This window comes from Oncorhynchus keta, chromosome 14 (genome assembly GCF_023373465.1).
Source record: "Oncorhynchus keta strain PuntledgeMale-10-30-2019 chromosome 14, Oket_V2, whole genome shotgun sequence".
NCBI classification, from domain to species: domain Eukaryota; kingdom Metazoa; phylum Chordata; class Actinopteri; order Salmoniformes; family Salmonidae; genus Oncorhynchus; species Oncorhynchus keta.
The window spans coordinates 32532866-32550562 of NC_068434.1; the positions used below are offsets into that span (position 1 = coordinate 32532866).

Here is a 17697-nt window from a genome sequence, read left to right on the forward strand (position 1 = left end):
CAGGGGAGAGGAGGGGGATGAATGAGCAAATCGGAAGCTGGGGATAATTAGTTGGCCGTGATGGTCAGATTGGGAATTTATCCAGGACACCGGGGTTAACACCCCTACTCTTACAATAATTCCAATGGGATCTTTAGTGACCACAGAGAGTCAGGCCACCTGTTAAACATTCAATCTGAGAGATGATGCCCTAAACAGGGAAATGTCCCCAATCACTGCCCTGGGGCATTGGGATATTTTTTTAGACCAGAGAAGAGTGCCTCCTACTGGCCCTCCAACACCACTGCTAGCAGCATCTGGTCTTCCAACCAGAACAAACCCTGCTTATCTTCAGAGGCAAGCTTGCAGTGGGATGCAGGGTGGTATGCTTTTGGCCTGCAGGGTGGTTATGCTCATTTTTACTCCTGAACCTATTTAGGCTTACCATAACAAAATGATTGAATGTGTATTGACTCAAGACATTTCATCTTTAAATGTTTTATTAATTTGTAAACATTTCTAAAAACATAATTCCAGTTTGACATTATGGGGTTTTGTATGTAGATCAGTGACACAAAATCTACAAAAATGTAGTCTGTAACACAACAAAATGTGGGAAAATGTATGTAAAGTAGATCATGATGCTCAGCAGACTACGAAACAAGCGATGTTGCAGGCTAGATGTTGATCGGATAAAGTTTATGATAGCCACAACTGAGTCTGTGATGTTTTAAAAAAACTCAAATCACGCTCTTCTGTATCAGGCAGTGTAGTGATCTCATCTGCGGTGAAAGAGCCAATAGGTGGGAAAACAGACCCTGTACCCCTGTTAGCAGCTCTGATTTGCTGTAACTTGTATGTTGGGTGATATTGACTGACAGCACTTAATGGTTGGGACTACAGGAAAACAGATTCTCCCTATGGAGAATATTGAAAGAGGGCTCCTTTTGGCACTTAACATTGGATTTTGGGCGGATTGTCTCAGCTGTTCTTTTTACTAATGTTCAGAATTTATCAAAGGGCCGTTCTAAATAGATAAACGGGCCTGATCTGGCCCGCGGGCCGCCAGTTGAATAGCATTGCCATACACCAAGCCTTTTTCCATTTACTCAGATCCACCCAAGCCTTTTTCCATTTACTCAGATCCACCCAAACCTTCCTCCAACCAGAGCTATAGGAAAAGTCTGTTTGTTATTCACACCCCATCCATGTTCCCCATAGCTCATGCAGGGAACGCAGACATGATCCAGCCTGGACTCATCCCCCTACAGCCCAACCTGGACTTTATGGACTCCTATGAGCAATTACAAGGTAATGACAATGCACTCTGCCACAGCGACAAACTCTAAATAATGTCACTAGCACAGTGCACCAACTCTTTAACAGGTCCCTGGAGCACCATGTTACTCTCATACGGTAAGTATAATACAGCAGGTGGAATATCCTAACACTTATGAGGGTAGAGTGGATGTTATACTAATTCCAACTAACCTAGAGACTCTTCTTCCAGACTTATTTCACAGCCTCCGTCAGCCCATCTTCCCCTCTGCTTCCCTCACTGCCTCATCCGCCACTCCTCTACACAGCAGTAGCTCTCAATCCCAGGTAAACCTCAACCCTTGGCCCGGTCCCTGTGAACCTCAACCCTAACACACCCCCAGACCTAACACACCTGTCTTTTATTCTTCAATGTTTTCACAACATCTTACTAGCTGATAACATTATAAATGTGCTATCTTTGCTCTTGTCCTTGTGACTTGATAGGGCCAGCTTCTCTCCTCCATGCACCTCTCAGCTGACCTCCCGTCCGTCAGTCATGACCACAGACTCATCGCCTCCCCAGCCCCCCTGACTATCTCCTCCCTCATGTCCAATCAAACCAGTGGAAGCCCCTCTTACGTACAGAACTACATGCCTCTGTTCTCTGGGCCTGTGCCCCCTAGTGCTCAGTCTGGAGGCTCCTCCCTCATGCAAACCTCAGCCCTTCCCACGGTGCGGCACACCCCGACCTGCCAGGGTGCTGCCACCCCAACACTAGTAGCCCCCCCACCCCTAGACGATGCCACAAGCCTGGACGGTTCCCCTCCCTCATCTGTCATCACACATACAACCACCTCCACTGTTCTACCCAGTGATGCTGCCACCACCTTCAGTCACAGCTCTGACTTCAGCTCCCTAAACCGGGAACCTCCACCACCACCCTGCCAGCCCCTGCCACCCTCACCTGCCGCCACCCCACAACACCCCCAGACCTTCGCCCTGCCCAGACCCATCCAGCCCTCTTGCTCCAACAAAAAGACACGCCGTGTGCAAAGGATTGTTCCTGCCATCTCCTCGTCTCACCTCATCCTAACAGGTGAGTTAATCACATCCCAAAAGGTTTAACTGTTGCTGAATAAGAATGGTGGATTGATTTAATATCAAATGTAATATTGAATTAATACATGCCTAGCTGGTGCTACCCAGAAAAAAACGACCACATTAGAAACAATAGTATTTATTGAAGTGGGGGATTACTGCTCCACTAGAGCTGTCTGATCTCACCACTAGGTGGTGCTACTGTATATCATTATATAGTCAGTCACTATTGCAATGAAAAACTAAATGAAAACTAGTCAATGTTTGTAGGTGATTCAGCCTAAATGATCCTAGCAAAGATCATCAATGACATCCAGGCTCAATATTAGACATTAAATACATGAGAGAATCGGCATTTACCCTGTGGTTTTAATGTCAAAGGCCCTGACAGATGATGTTTTGCTGTCCCAGCACCCTTCCCAGGGCATACCAGTGCAGTGATTGTTACTCCAACCCCCCTGAAAGCAGATGTGGTTCCCTCAACGGGCGTGATCATCGGCTCCTCCAGCCTATCAAGGGTAAGACCCGGTCTGCTCTGAAGCGCCCCCTTTGCATTCAGCTTTAATAAATTTTAATAAAGATTTTTATTACATTTTATTAAATTTGAATAAAGATAGTTTTCATTTACTTTGTTTTATTTCTTTACTTCCCTCTATCTCAGGCTCCTGGATTTCACATCCTTCCACAAACTCCGAAGTCTCCCCAGCTCATTATCCCTAAAGAGGAGACCTACTCTTCCAGCCGCAAGAAACAAGAAACCTCCACAAGTACTGGTGAGAGTGACATACGCCAGGCCCTTACTTTTTTTGTTATATGTACAGTGGGGCAAAAAAGTATTTAGTCAGCCACCAATTGTGCAAGTTCTCCCACTTAAAAAGATGAGAGAGGCCTGTAATTTTCATCATAGGTACACTTCAACTATGACAGACAAAATGAGAAAAAAAATCCAGAAAATCACATTGTAGGATTTTTAATGAATTTATTTGCAAATTATGGTGGAAAATAAGTATTTGGTCAATAACAAAAGTTTATCTCAATACTTTGTTATATACCCTTTGTTGGCAATGACAGAGGTAAAACGTTTTCTGTAAGTCTTCACAAGGTTTTCACACACTGTTGCTGGTATTTTGGCCCATTCCTCCATGCAGATCTCCTCTAGAGCAGTGATGTTTTGGGGCTGTTGCTGGGCAACACGGACTTTCAACTCCCTCCAAAGATTTTCTATGGGGTTGAGATCTGGAGACTGGCTAGGCCACTCCAGGACCTTGAAATGCTTCTTACGAAGCCACTCCTTCGTTGCCCGGGCGGTGTGTTTGGGATCATTGTCATGCTGAATGACCCAGCCACGTTTCATCTTCAATGCCCTTGCTGATGGAAGGAGGTTTTCACTCAAAATCTCACGATACATGGCCCCATTCGTTCTTTTCTTTACAAGGATCAGTCGTCCTGGTCCCTTTGCAGAAAAACAGCCCCAAAGCATGATGTTTCCACACCCATGCTTCACAGTAGGTATGGTGTTCTTTGGATGCAACTCAGCATTCTTTGTCCTCCAAACATGACGAGTTGAGTTTTTACCAAAAAGTTCTATTTTGGTTTCATCTGACCATATGACATTCTTCCAATCTTCTTCTGGATCATCCAAATGCTCTCTAGCAAACTTCAGACGGGCCTGGACATGTACTGGCTTAATCAGGGGGACACGTCTGGCACTGCAGGATTTGAGTCCCTGGCGGCGTAGTGTGTTACTGATGGTAGGCTTTGTTACTTTGGTCCCAGCTCTCTGCAGGTCATTCACTAGGTCCCCCTGTGTGGTTCGGGGATTTTTGCTCACCGTTCTTGTGATCATTTTGACCCCACGGGGTGAGATCTTGCGTGGAGCCCCAGATCGAGGGAGATTATCAGTGGTCTTGTATGTCTTCCATTTCCAAATAATTGCTTCCACAGTTGATTTCTTCAAACCAAGCTGCGTACCTATTGCAGATTCAGTCTTCCCAGCCTGGTGCAGGTCTACAATTTTGTTTCTGGTGTCCTTTGACAGCTCTTTGGTCTTGGCCATAGTGGAGTTTGGAGTGTGACTGTTTGAGGTTGTGGACAGTTTATACTGATAACAGGTTCAAACAGGTGCCATTAATACAGGTAACGAGTGGAGGACAGGGGAGCCTCTTAAAGATACAAGTTACAGGTCTGTGAGAGCCAGAAATCTTGCTTGTTTGTAAATAAATGAATTAAAAATCCTACTATGTGATATTCTGGATTTTTTTTTCTAATTTTGTCTGTCATAGTTGAAGTGTACCTATGATGAAAATTACAGGCCTCTCATCTTTTTAAGTGGGAGAACTTGCACAATTGGTGGCTGACTAAATACTTTTTTGCCCCACTGTATGTACACTAAACTCAGTCATGTGTCACAGGGTGCTTTCCTCCTGTCACACATAAGCTATCAATCTATTATACATGTGTATACAGGATGTGGCATGGTAACACATTCATACACAGTGTTTTGGAATGTTTACAGGACTGATCTGCTTCCCAGAAAATGTATGAATTTTCTTTAATGTGAGTTGGTGCTGTCGTGGAAATTTCCTGTATTTACCAAATCATGAGAGCAAACCACACACAAGACAGAGTTAGTTATCACAAAGTCCATCTTTAATTATATGAGCTCCATCACAACCCTGTGACTCTCAGATCAATTCGGTGTCTATAAATGAATTCTCTGAGAGTCCCTTACACATTGCAACTGAGATCCTTTATAGCAAAGACACACATAGCCAGACAGCATTGGCATAATTTATCATTCAGCTTTGTCTCCTAAACTATGTTCTTTTCTCAAACTCACAACCATAAACCAATCCTCCATATCAACAGGCATATATCAAATCCATCCTATCTTGACAAGATCACAGAGACACATTGACTGGCACACACACATTGTGGAGCCAAGTGATACACGCTTGACCTCTCCCCTCTCTGCGGCCCAAGTAACTTACAAACATATGATGAATATAAAACATCTTACCTATGTTACCAACTAATTCTGATTATTCCCCAACAGTGCTCACTGGTGTAGCAGTCTTTGTTATGATGGTTTTTGGTAAGTGTGGATAATTTGTGTCTCCCAGGGCATGAGGACTGTAGCTCAGGTCAGGGGTCACTGTGTGGGTCAGAGCAGGTCTCCAGTCCTCAGTCTCCACACAGCAGCTGCATTGCCCTTTCCAAGAATGAGTCCAACCAGGTAACAGCAGCCCACCCTCCTGCCTACTATTCTCTGTCTGTGTATGTGACTGTGTATGACTCCAGCTTTTTCAAGCAGATCCAGTGTTGTGTGCCTGCCGTTGAATCATTGCAGACTAATCATTATGATTATGTGTGTGTCTGTTCTCTCCCTGTCTGTTCCAGAGCCGTAGGGTGACCCATATCACTGCTGAACAGAAGAGGCGCTTCAACATCAACATTGGCTTCAAAATGCTGTGCAGCCTGATTCCTGCTTTCAAGTCCCAGTCCAATGTAAAGCCATGTCTGTCTGTCATCTGTCTACTGAGTCCTCCTACTAATATATTCCAGATCTAGCTTTTGATGGCTTTAATTTAAAGATCAGTTCAGAAGCATAGTGTTTGCACATCCTATTATTTTCAGGTATAGGGTACAAATATAGTATCCCTTTCATACAGACCGAAATCCCACATTTACCATGCCTGCTTTTTTATACCAGATTTTGCATATATAGGAAGGGGGTAGGGGGTAAAAAAACAACATTGTAAATTAAAAGCCCTATAACCAAATACAGTTATCAGGGCTGTGTGAATGGTTCTATGATTTTTCTGCAAGTAAATTCATTAACATTTCCATTGTTTAACACCTCTCTAATGTGAAATGTAAACAGTATCCATTGTTTAATTTTATTTTACAAGTATTATATCACTTCTTCTGTCTGAAATGGTAAAGTCATGAAAGAACGATACATACCCACACATTGTTGAATGCTCCAGCAGTTGACCATGTGTCATGACCTTTCCAATATCGCCACCTATTCTTGTTGTGTTTGATACCAGATCAGTAATGCAGTCACGCTGCAGAAGACAGTGGAGTACATTAGGAAGCTGCAGCAGGACAGGCAGCAGATGCAGGAGGAGACCAAAAGGCTACGGGAGGAGATTGAGGAGGTCAATGCCTCCATAAAGTATGTACTGCCTCACTGTTATGTTATCTCTCTTATCTGAGTAGACGAGTTCAGGAAACAGTTTGAGTATACATGACATAGTAATCTGATCTGTGTGCCATTGCTGTGCCACAGTGTGTGTCAGGAGCAGCTGCCTGCTACAGGTGTGCCCATCACACGCCACCGATTCGACCACATGCGGGAGAAGTTTGATGAGTACGTGAAGAGCCGCACACTTCAGAACTGGAAGTTTTGGATCGTATCCGTTTTTACCCTTATCACTGACATTTAACATGACTTTTGCATTTAACGTGACTTTGTCATAATGATAAGATTCAATCAGGCTACTTTTAATATTTATTTAATTTATGTCAGATGGCTAGATTAGATGCTGTATATAAGCAAAGAAGAGCTATAATGTTTGGTTTCAGGGGGACTTGTGAAAGGTTACGACTGTAGAAAATGAAGTAGTATGATATAGGACTGTATACCATGAGCCATCTGAGTACATCTGAGGTCCTTTCTGCCAGAGATTCGTTCATATGTCTTCTGAGATTGAAATAGGATGCAACTTTGAATCTTTTCCCTAAATAGTGTGTGTTTGACCCTTGACCCACCATCCTTAGTTCAGCATCATTATTAAACCCCTATTTGAGTCCTTCAATGGGACTGTCTCCACCACAAGCGAAGGGGAGCTGTGTGAGACCACACTGCAATGGCTGGACCGTCACTGCTCCCTCCATGTGCTGAGGCCCAGTGAGTAAACTACACCCAATGTCCCTAACCTCTCTCTCACACACGCACACAGCATATGTTTTACTGTCATTGTGGGGACCTAAAATATTCAAAATTATATTTTCCCTAACTTTAACTTTAATCCTAACCCCCAACTCTTAAACCTAACACCTAACCCTAATTCTAATGCTAACCCTAAACCTAAAATAGCCTTTGTCGTTGTAGCGATCTGGGAAATGTCCCCATTAGGGATAATTTTCCTTGTTTTACTATCCTTGTGGGTAGTAAAAGCACACACACACACACACACACACACACACACACACACACACACACACACGTTTGTTTTACTAACCTTATGTGGATCAAACAATGGATTCCCATTAACCTTTACCCCTAAATCTAACCCAAACTCCTAACCCTAATTGTAACCCTAAACTTAACCTCTGAGCCAAGGATAATAAAACAAAAATCCATACAGACACACACTCAATGTTTTCAATTAAATGGTTTCAAGATTCCCCCATGATTTTCCTGCTAATCAGTCTTCCTGAAGCTGCAGCGTCAGAGTAGGACAGTGAGGAGGTGGATAGAGAAGTGGCGGTTGGCAAGTGGTTCCATTACAGCAGTGATATTCAAATGGAATTGCAGGGGGATCGCAAAATAAAACATTTTCTTTCAGGGGGAGAATCAGAGTACATATTATTTCATAGGATAATATATTAACTTATTGAGAAAGATAATAAAAAATATATACAGTACCAGTTAAAAGTTTGACACACCTCTTCATTCAAGGGTTTTTTATATTTAGACTATTTTCTACATTGTAGAATAATAGTGAAGACATCAACACTATGAAATAACACATATGGAATCATGTAGTAACCAAAAAAGTGTTAAACAACAAATATTTGAGATTCTTCAAAGTAGCCACCCTTTGCCTTGATGACAGCTTTGCACACTCTTGGCATTCTCTCAACCAGCTTCACCTGGAATGCTTTCCCAACAGTCTTGAAGGAGTTCCCACATATGCTGAGCACCTGTTGGATGCTTTTCCTTCACTCTGCGGTCCAACTCATCCTAAACCATCTCAATTGGTTTGAGGTCGGGTGATTTGTGGAGGCCAGGTCATCTGATGCAGCACCCCATCACTCTCCTTCTTGGTCAAATAGCCTTACACTGCCTGGAGGTGTGTTGGGTCATTGTCCTGTAGAAAAATAATGATAGCCCCACTAAGCTGTGGTAGCCATGCTGGTTAAGTGTGCCTTGAATTCTAAATAAATTCTAAATAAATCACCATCAGTGTGACCAGAAAAGCACTACCACACATCATACCTCCTCCTCCATGCTTCATTGTGGGAATCACGCATGCAGAGATGATCCATTCACCTACTATGCATCTCACAAAGACACAGTGGTTGGAACCAGAAATGTCAAATTTGTACTTAGCAGACCAAAGGACAGATTTCCACCAGTCTAATGTCCATTGCTCGTGTTTCTTGGCCCAAGCATGTCTCTTCTTCTTATTGGTGTCCTTTTAGTAGTGGTTTCTTTGCAGAAATTCGACCATGAAGGCCTGATTCATGAAGTCTCCTCTGAACAGTTGATGTTGAGATGTGTCTGTTACTTGAACTCTGTAAATCATTTATTTGGGCTGCAATCTGAGGTGCAGTTAACTCTAATGGACTTATCCTCTGCAGCAGAGGTAACTATGGGTCTTCCTTTCCTGTGGCGGTCCTCATGAGAGACAGTTTCATCATTGCACTTGATGGTTTTTGCAATTGAACTTGAAGAAATGTTCAAAGTTCTTAATGTTCTATAATGACTGACCTTCATGTCTTAAAGTAATGATGGACTGTCATTTCTCTTTGCCTATTTGAGCTGTTCTTCCCATAATATGGACTTGGTATTTTACCAAATAGGGCTATCTTCTGTATACCACCCCTACCTTGTCACAACACAAGTGATTGGCTCAAACGCATTAAGAAGGAAAGAAATTCCACAAATTAACCTTTAACAAGGCACACCTGTTCATTTAACTTAATTCCAGGTGTCTACCTCATGAAGCAAGTTGAGAGAATGCCAAGAGTGTACAAAACTGTCATCAAGGCAAAGGGTGGCTACTTTGAAGAACCTCAAATATAAAATATATTTTTGATTTGTTCAACATTTTTTTTTGGTTACCACATGATTCCATATGTGTTTCATAGTTTTGATGTCTTCACTATTATTCTACAATCTAGAAAATAGTACAAATAAAGAAAAACCCTTGAATGAGTAGGTGTGTCCAAACTTTTCATGTGTATTGAGTAAATACATGTACAGTACCTTCAGAAAGTATTCACACCCCTTGACTTTTTACACATTTTGCTGTGTTACATTGTGGGATTCAAATGGATTGAATTGTTTTTTTTGTCAACGATCAACACACAATACTCTAATGTCAGTGGAAGAAAAATTCAAAGATGATTTGTTTTATATGGAAAAATAAAACACTAATATACTGTATCTTGATTAGATAAGTTAATAAAATGAGATAATAATTTGAGTCCCTGCTGAAAAGTGAAGCACCACTGCAACACATAATATTTTGCCATGAACACTGCAGCAGAAGCTAACTCTTTCCTCCGCTACTCTTTCATCCACGTGAGGCTACAATACGTTGAGTTTCCTGGTGAAGCTGTGAAGTGATCTGTAGCCTATTGCGTGATTTTGTTTATGAGTCTGTTATTAAAGAATGTGAAATAATGTGTACGTTTACTGCTTTTCGTTTACTTATATGGTTCTAAATATTGAATAGCCTATTGGCCTACATTCGTTCACATGGGCAGTTGTTTTCAGTGCTTTTCATTTAATCACGTATGGCTACAAATATAGTATATACATTAGCGCTCATGGGTAGAATATTGTGTGTGTATATACAGAAATTGGTTCAGTTATGGCCTAAAATAAGTTAGTATGGGCAGAATATTATATATATATATATTTGTGCATATGGTTATATACTGCTCAAAAAAATAAAGGGAACACTAAAATAACACATCCTAGATCTGAATGAATTAAATATTCTTATTAAATACTTTTTTCTTTACATAGTTGAATGTGCTGACAACCAAATCACACAGAAATTATCAATGGAAATCAAATTTACCAACCCATGGAGGTCTGGATTTGGATTAAAAGTGGAAAACCACACTACAGGCTGATCCAACTTTGATGTAATGTCCTTAAAACAAGTCAAAATGAGGCTCAGTAGTGTGTGTGGCCTCCATGTGCCTGTATGACCTCCCTACAACGCCTGGGCATGCTCCTGATGAGGTGGCGGATGGTCTCCTGAGGGATCTCCTCCCAGACCTGGACTAAAGCATCCGCCAACTCCTGGACAGTCTGTGGTGCAACGTGGCGTTGGTGGATGGAGCGAGACATGATGTCCCAGATGTGCTCAATTGGATTCAGGTCTGGGGAACGGGCGGGCCAGTCCATAGCATCAATGCCTTCCTCTTGCAGGAACTGCTGACACACTCCAGCCACATGAGGTCTAGCATTGTCTTGCATTAGGAGGAACCCAGGGCCAACCGCACCAGCATATGGTCTCACAAGGGGTCTGAGGATCTCATCTCGGTATCTAATGGCAGTCAGGCTACCTCTGGCGAGCACATGTAGGGCTGTGCGGCCCCCCCAAAGAAATGCCACCCCACACCATGACTGACCCACCGCCAAACCTGTCATGCTGGAGGATGTTGCAGGCAGCAGAACGTTCTCCACTGCGTCTCCAGACTGTCACATGTGCTCAGTGTGAACCCGCTTTCATCTGTGAAGAGCACAGGGCGCCAGTGGCGAATTTGCCAATATTGGTGTTCTCTGGCAAATGAAAAACTTCCTGCATGGTGTTGGGCTGTAAGCACAAGCCCCACCTGTGGACATCGGCCCTCATACCACCCTCATGGAGTCTGTTTCTGACCATTTGAGCAGACACATGCACATTTGTGGCCTGCTGGAGGTCATTTTGCAGGGCTCTGGCAGTGCTCCTCCTGCTCCTCCTTGCACAAAGGCGGAGGTAGCAGTCCTGCTGCTGGGTTGTTGCCCTCCTACGGCCTCCTCCACGTCTCATGATGTACTGGTCTGTCTCCTGGTAGCGCCTCCATGCTCTGGACACTACGCTGACAGACACCTTCTTGCCACAGCTTGCATTGATGTGCCATCCTGCATTGATGTGCCATGTGCCATCCTGCATGAGCTGCACTACCTGAGCCACTTGTGTGGGTTGTAGACTCCGTCTCATGCTCATTATTTCATAGTGAAAGCACCGCAAGCGTTCAAAAGTGACCAAAACATCAGCCAGGAAGCATAGGAACTGAGAAGTGGTCTGTGGTCCCCACCTGCAGAACCACTCCTTTATTGGGAGTGTCTTGCTAATTGCCTATAATTTCCACCTGTTGTCTATTCCATTTTCACAACAGCATGTGCAATTTATTGTCAATCAGTGTTGCTTCCTAAGTGGACAGTTTGATTTCACAGAAGTGTGATTGACTTGGAGATACATTGTGTTGCTTAAGTGTTCTCTTTATTTTTTTGAGCAGTGTGTATATATAAGGCTAAAAACAAACTATAATCTATCTAGGCCTGTATCTAGTTTCTACAATGTATTTTCGTTTCATATAGTTTTTGCACCATCCATTCACACCAACCATTCACTATAAAACATTTATTTATCAACAAATAAGCTTAGCAAAATACAAAAAATGCATCCGACCTTCTCCCCAACCCATGTTGTCTGAAAGTATGTCAGGAGCTCCTCCAGTTGACATTCCGTGCGCTGAAAGAACCCGGGTATCCAGCAAGTCGTGGACACATTGGCGTACATCAGCCGGCGGGACGTATGCTAGCACGCCGAGCTCCCTGATCTCTTGGGCATAGTCGGTGTCGTGGAGGTACTTTTGTCGCACTTTGGAAAACATTTGTACATTTTGCCAAATGGCCTGTTTCATGTGAAAGAAGCAACCCAGGTTGTGAGTCCCAGGAAACACCTTTGTGAAATCTTTAAAAGCCGCTGGCTTGAAGTAAGTCATGATTGAGTCGGGTTTCAGGTCTTACCTCACACCATGCCCAAACTGCGTCCGCCATCGTGCACAAATAGATTTTGTCCCCTCACACCAAATGCTATCACGACACGCAGGTTGAAATATCAAAGCAAACTCTGAAACAATTATATTAATTCAGGGACAGGTCAAAAAGCATTAAACATGTATGGCAATTTAGCTAGCTAGCTTGCAGTTGCTAGCTAATTTGACCTATTTAGCTAGCTAGCTTGCTGTTGCTAGCTAATTTGTCCTGGGACATAAATGTTGAGTTGTTATTTTACCTGTGCACAAGGTCTTCTACTCGGACAATTAATCCACACATTAAACGATCAACCGAATCGTTTCGAGTCATCTCTTCTCCTTCCAGGCCTTTTCTCCTTTGGACTTTATATGGCGATTGGCATCTAACTTTCATAATAAGGTGTATTACCACAACCGACCGCCCGACCTCAGTTCATCTTTCAATCACCCATGTGGTTATAACCAATGAGGAGATGGCATGTGGGTATATGCTTCTAAAAGCCAATGAGGTGATCGGTGAAGCAACTTATGTTTTAGCCCCTGGCAACACACGTTCGTTGGCATGCGCGAGCATTGTGGGTGCAATGATTGAATAACATGTATGTGTACATTTATTTTGCAACGCTCGCACAGATGCCGAGCAGTTGCCATACCAGGTGGTGATGCAACCGATCAGGATGCTCTTGATGGTGCAGATGTATAACTTTTTGAAGAACTGGGGACCCATGCCAAATCTTTTCGGTCTCCTGAGGGGGAAAATGATTTTTCGTACCCTGTTTTTGGACCATGATAGATCGTTGGTGATGTGGACACCAAGGAACTTGAAACTCTCGACCCGCTCCACTACAGCCCCATTGATGTTAATGGGGACCTGTTTGGCCCTCCTTTTCCTGTAGTCCATGATCAGCTCCTTTGTCTTGCTCACATTGAGGGAGAGGTTGTGGTCCTGACACCACACTGTCAGTTCTCTGACCTCCTCCCTAAACGCTGTCTCATCATTGTCGGTGATCAGGACACTGTTGTGTCGTCAGTGTTGGAGTCGTGTTTGGTTGAACAGGGAGTACAGAAGGGGACTAAGTACACACCCCTGAGGGTGTTGAGGATCAGCGTGGCAGATGTGTTGTTGCCTATCCGGTGGCCCGTCAGGAAGTCCAGGATCCAGTTGCAGAGGAAGGTGTTAATTCCCAGGGTCCTTAGCTTAGTGATGAGCTTCGTGGGCACTATAGTGTTGAACGCTGAGCTGTAGTCAATGAACAGCATTCTCACGTAGGTGTTCCTTTTGTCCAGGGACTATGGTGGTCTGCTTGAAACATGTAGGTATTGCAGACTCAGTCAGGGAGAGGAGAAAATGTCAGGGAGAGGTTGAAAATGTCAGTGAAGACACTTGCCAGGTGGTCCGTGCATGCTTTGAGTACACGTCCTAGTAAATCCATCTGGTCCTGCACTCTGTGAGTGTTGACCTGTTTAAAAGTCTTGCTCATATCGGCTACCGAGAGCGTTATCACACAGTCATCCAGAACAGCTGGTGCTCTCGTGCATGCTTCAGTGTTTCTTGCCCCGAAGCGAGCATAAAAGGCATTTAGCTCATCTGGTAGGCTCCGGTCACTGGACAGCTCGCGTCTGCGTTTCCCTTTGTAGTCAGTAATAGTTTTCAAGCCCTGCCACAGGGCATAGCGGGATTATCAATTGGCATCCGGGTTAGTGTCCCGCTCCTTGAAAGCGGCAGCTCTAGCCTTTAGCTCGATGCGGATGTTGCCTGTAATCCATGACTTCTGGTTGGGATATCTACTGTTGAAGTCGGAAGTTTGCATACACCTTCAAAATTCCTGACATTTAATCTGTGTAAAAATTCCCCGTTTTATGTCAGTTTAGGATCACCACTTTATTTTAAGAATGTGAAATGTCAGAATAATAGGAGAGAATGATTTATTTCATCACATTCATCACATTCCCAGTGGGTCAGAAGTTTACATACACTCAATTAGTATTTGGTAGCGTTGCCTTTGAATTGTTTAACTTGGGTCCATCATTTCGGGTAGCCTTCCACAAGCTTCCCACAATAAGTTGGGTGAATTTTGGCCCATTCCTCCTGACAGAGCTGGTGTAACTGAGTCAGGTTTGTCGGCCTCCTTGCTCGCACACACCTTTTCAGTTCTGCCCACAAATTCCTTATAGGAATGAGTTCATTTCTCGGAGACAGAACGCGTCTCATTCCTGAGCTGTATGATGGCTGCGTGGTCCCATGGTTTTTGTACTTGCGTACAATTGTTTGTACAGATGAACGTGGTACCTTCAGGCGTTTGGAAATTGCTCCCAAGGATGAACCAGACTTGTGGAGGTCTAAAAAAATAAATTTTGAGGTCTTGACTGATTTCTTTTGATTTTCCCATGATGTCAAGCAAAGAGGCACTGAGTTTGAAGGTAGACCTTGAAATACATCCACAGGTACACGTCCAATTGACTCAAATTATGTCAAATAGCCTATCAGAAGCTTCTAAAGCCATGACATCATTTTCTGGAATTTTCCAAGCTGTTTAAAGGCACAGTCAACTTAGTGTATTTAAACTTCTGGCCCACTGGAATTGTGATACGGTGAATTATAAGTGAAATAATCTGTCTGTAAACAATTGTTGGAAAAATGACTTATGTCATGCACGAAGTAGATGTTCTAACCGACTTGCCAAAACTATATTTTGATAACAACAAATTTGTGGAGTGATTGAAAAACTAGTTTTAATGACTCCAACCTATGTGTACGTGAACTTCCGACTTCAACTGTATGTGTGGTCACTGTTGAGACAACGTCGTTGATGCACTTACAGTGCATTAAAGTCCCCGGCCACTAGGCGCGCCGCTTCTGGGTGAGCATTTTCTTGTTTGCTTATGGCCTTATAGAGTTGGTTGAGTGCGGTCTTAGTGCCAGCATCGGTCTTCGGCTTCGAATAATTTAGATGAGAACTCTCTTGGTAGATAGTGGGGTCTACAGCTTTTGATATGGTACTCTACCTCAGGTGAGCAATACCTTGAGACTTCTTTAATGTTAGACATCGCGCACCAGCTGTTATTGACAAAAAGACACACACCCCCACCCCTCGTCTTACCAGACGTAGCTTCTCTGTTCTGCCGGTGCATTGAAAATTCCTCCAGAAATCTATTTTCCGTGTCATCGTTCAGCCACGACTCGGTGAAACATAAGATATTACAGTTCTTAATGTCCCGTTGGAAGGATAATCATTATCATAGGTCATCAATTTTATTTTCCAGTGATTGCATGTCAGCAAGTAGAATTGATGACAGTGGGAGTTTACTCGCTCACCTACAGATTCTCAAAATGCAGCCCGATCTGCGTCCTCTTTTCTTCCGTCTTTTCTTCACGCAAATGACGGGGTTCTGGCCCTGTTCCCAGGCGAGCAGTATATCTTTCTTGTCTGACTTGTTAAAGGAAAAAACGTCTTTCAGTTCGTGGTCAGTAATCCCTGTTCTGATGTCCGGGAAGTTATTTTCGGTCATAAGAGACGGTAGCAGCAACATTATGTACAAAATAAGTTAAATAATAAGTTACAAACAGCGCAAAAAAACGAACAAAATATCACAATTGGTTACTGGCATGTAAAACGTCAGCCATCCTCTTCGGTGCCATCTTCCAGACTATAAGCATTTATATGTGGAATTAGACATTCAACTTGAACCCTGTTTCAATAATCAGCTGAATCAGAATTTTGACAGTTATGTGAACAGCTGTTGTGATTGCATGCAAGGTTAAAAAAAAATAAGAGAAAAAATGGAAGTGTCATACTTTACAGAAAGGATAGTCCAAACTATACAGGCTAAAAATGTAGGCCTATAGCATGTTTAAAATGGGTTCAAAAGCAAAAAGCTTCATTTCCTTTTCATTAATTGTATTCAGTGGCTTCACCTGTGTCCTCGGCAGCCAGGGTAGGTCAGCACTTTACAACATTCCAATGTTATAGTCTTGTGAGTCTGTCATGCATATTTCTTTATTGAAAATGGGAACAATGGGTGATATGGACAAATACTGATTTAAAAACTAAATGGATTTCATTCACATTATCAAGACATGAGGTGAGGATCAAAATAGTTATAAAAAATGCCCTTGTCTTAAAGTTGAACCTCGGATAGATCTTTACTATAATAGCCTATACAGTCAACTCAATGTGGTATTAAATTATTTTGAAATAGCCTACATTTTCCGCATCATAGTGAGACTACATAAAACGACGTAGGCCAAATGGATTTTGTGAGGTCTTATATGACGTTGACTTATTTAGACTGTTAAAATGTAAAAGGCATACTTTTTATATAAACAGTGGATTTCTTCGGTCCTAATTTCATCATCGGAAAGTCTGCTCATTGATGTCAATACCAAAGCCGATAATTGTGACTTGATTGAATTGGAATGATGTGAATAATGATGATGACTGTATAGCCTAACCCTTTAATCATAGGTTATTGTTACTTTGTGTCTCTAAAATCGTAATGTTTCCATTTCTATAGTCATGTGACAGTCTGTTTTAACTGAAACATCCAAATGTCAGCCTTTTACCAGATCCACCTTTCTGCATTAAATGTTTTATTTTCATAACTAATAAAAATTCAGTATGCTATAGCCTATAGATTATTTTCTGCCCATATGAACACATTTATTTTAGGCCATATAAAGAACAGCTATGCATGATTTAACGAAAAGCAGCAAACACACATTGTTTCACATTATTTAATAAAAGACTTGTAAACAGGTAATAGGCTGTACAGCTGGATTCACATTTTCCACGCCAAATATACCTATAAGGACACTTGACGTATTTCAACGAAGTTTGTTGTGCTCTGTGTATTACTTTCCTCAGAAAGTTTTGCTTGACAAAAAGACTGCCTGAAAAAGTTGCAATACCACTGCATTACAGCGTTTTACTATGATTTTGACTTGAATGACTCGTTGTCTGTAGGTGTTAGATGGTACAGTATGCGTGATGTACGATATACTTCTTTTTTTAGAATGTCTAATAGTCCATTTCACCCCCATTTTTCTTTGTAAGGAAAGATTTACCTCCTGATGTGACATGATCTCACACACAATATTTTCCCTGTCACTTATTTACAAGAAAGAACACATTCTCCTTCAGTCTCTTGTTCAACCTGTGTCTCTTACACACTCAATCTAAGAGGGAGGGATGTTGACGTCAGAGATTATCCTCACTGGGGACAGTTCAGTTCACTAGGTTACAGTGCCTAGTGAAAGTCTACACACCCCTTTGCACATTTTGCTGCCTTAAAATTATATCTAAAAATAGATTAAATTAGATCTTGCTCAGAAAATTTGGTTAGGAATCATTGATGGACAGCAAT

General features: G+C 42.5%; 1 protein-coding gene across 5 annotated transcripts in view; it reads left to right on the forward strand.

The window, feature by feature from the left end:
• Positions 1–17697, forward strand: part of LOC118393230 (MLX-interacting protein-like) — a 44929-nt gene that overhangs the window by 21758 nt on the left and 5474 nt on the right. For all 5 annotated transcript variants that reach the window (XM_035785709.2, XM_035785707.2, XM_035785708.2 and 2 more), the window contains 10 exons: positions 1201–1290; positions 1490–1584; positions 1744–2335; positions 2749–2855; positions 2999–3110; positions 5460–5572; positions 5737–5844; positions 6390–6517; positions 6632–6755; positions 7123–7252. In XM_035785709.2, the coding sequence (XP_035641602.1) occupies positions 1201–1290; positions 1490–1584; positions 1744–2335; positions 2749–2855; positions 2999–3110; positions 5460–5572; positions 5737–5844; positions 6390–6517; positions 6632–6755; positions 7123–7252 (1599 nt within the window). The remainder of the gene's footprint in view (positions 1–1200; positions 1291–1489; positions 1585–1743; positions 2336–2748; positions 2856–2998; positions 3111–5459; positions 5573–5736; positions 5845–6389; positions 6518–6631; positions 6756–7122; positions 7253–17697) is intronic.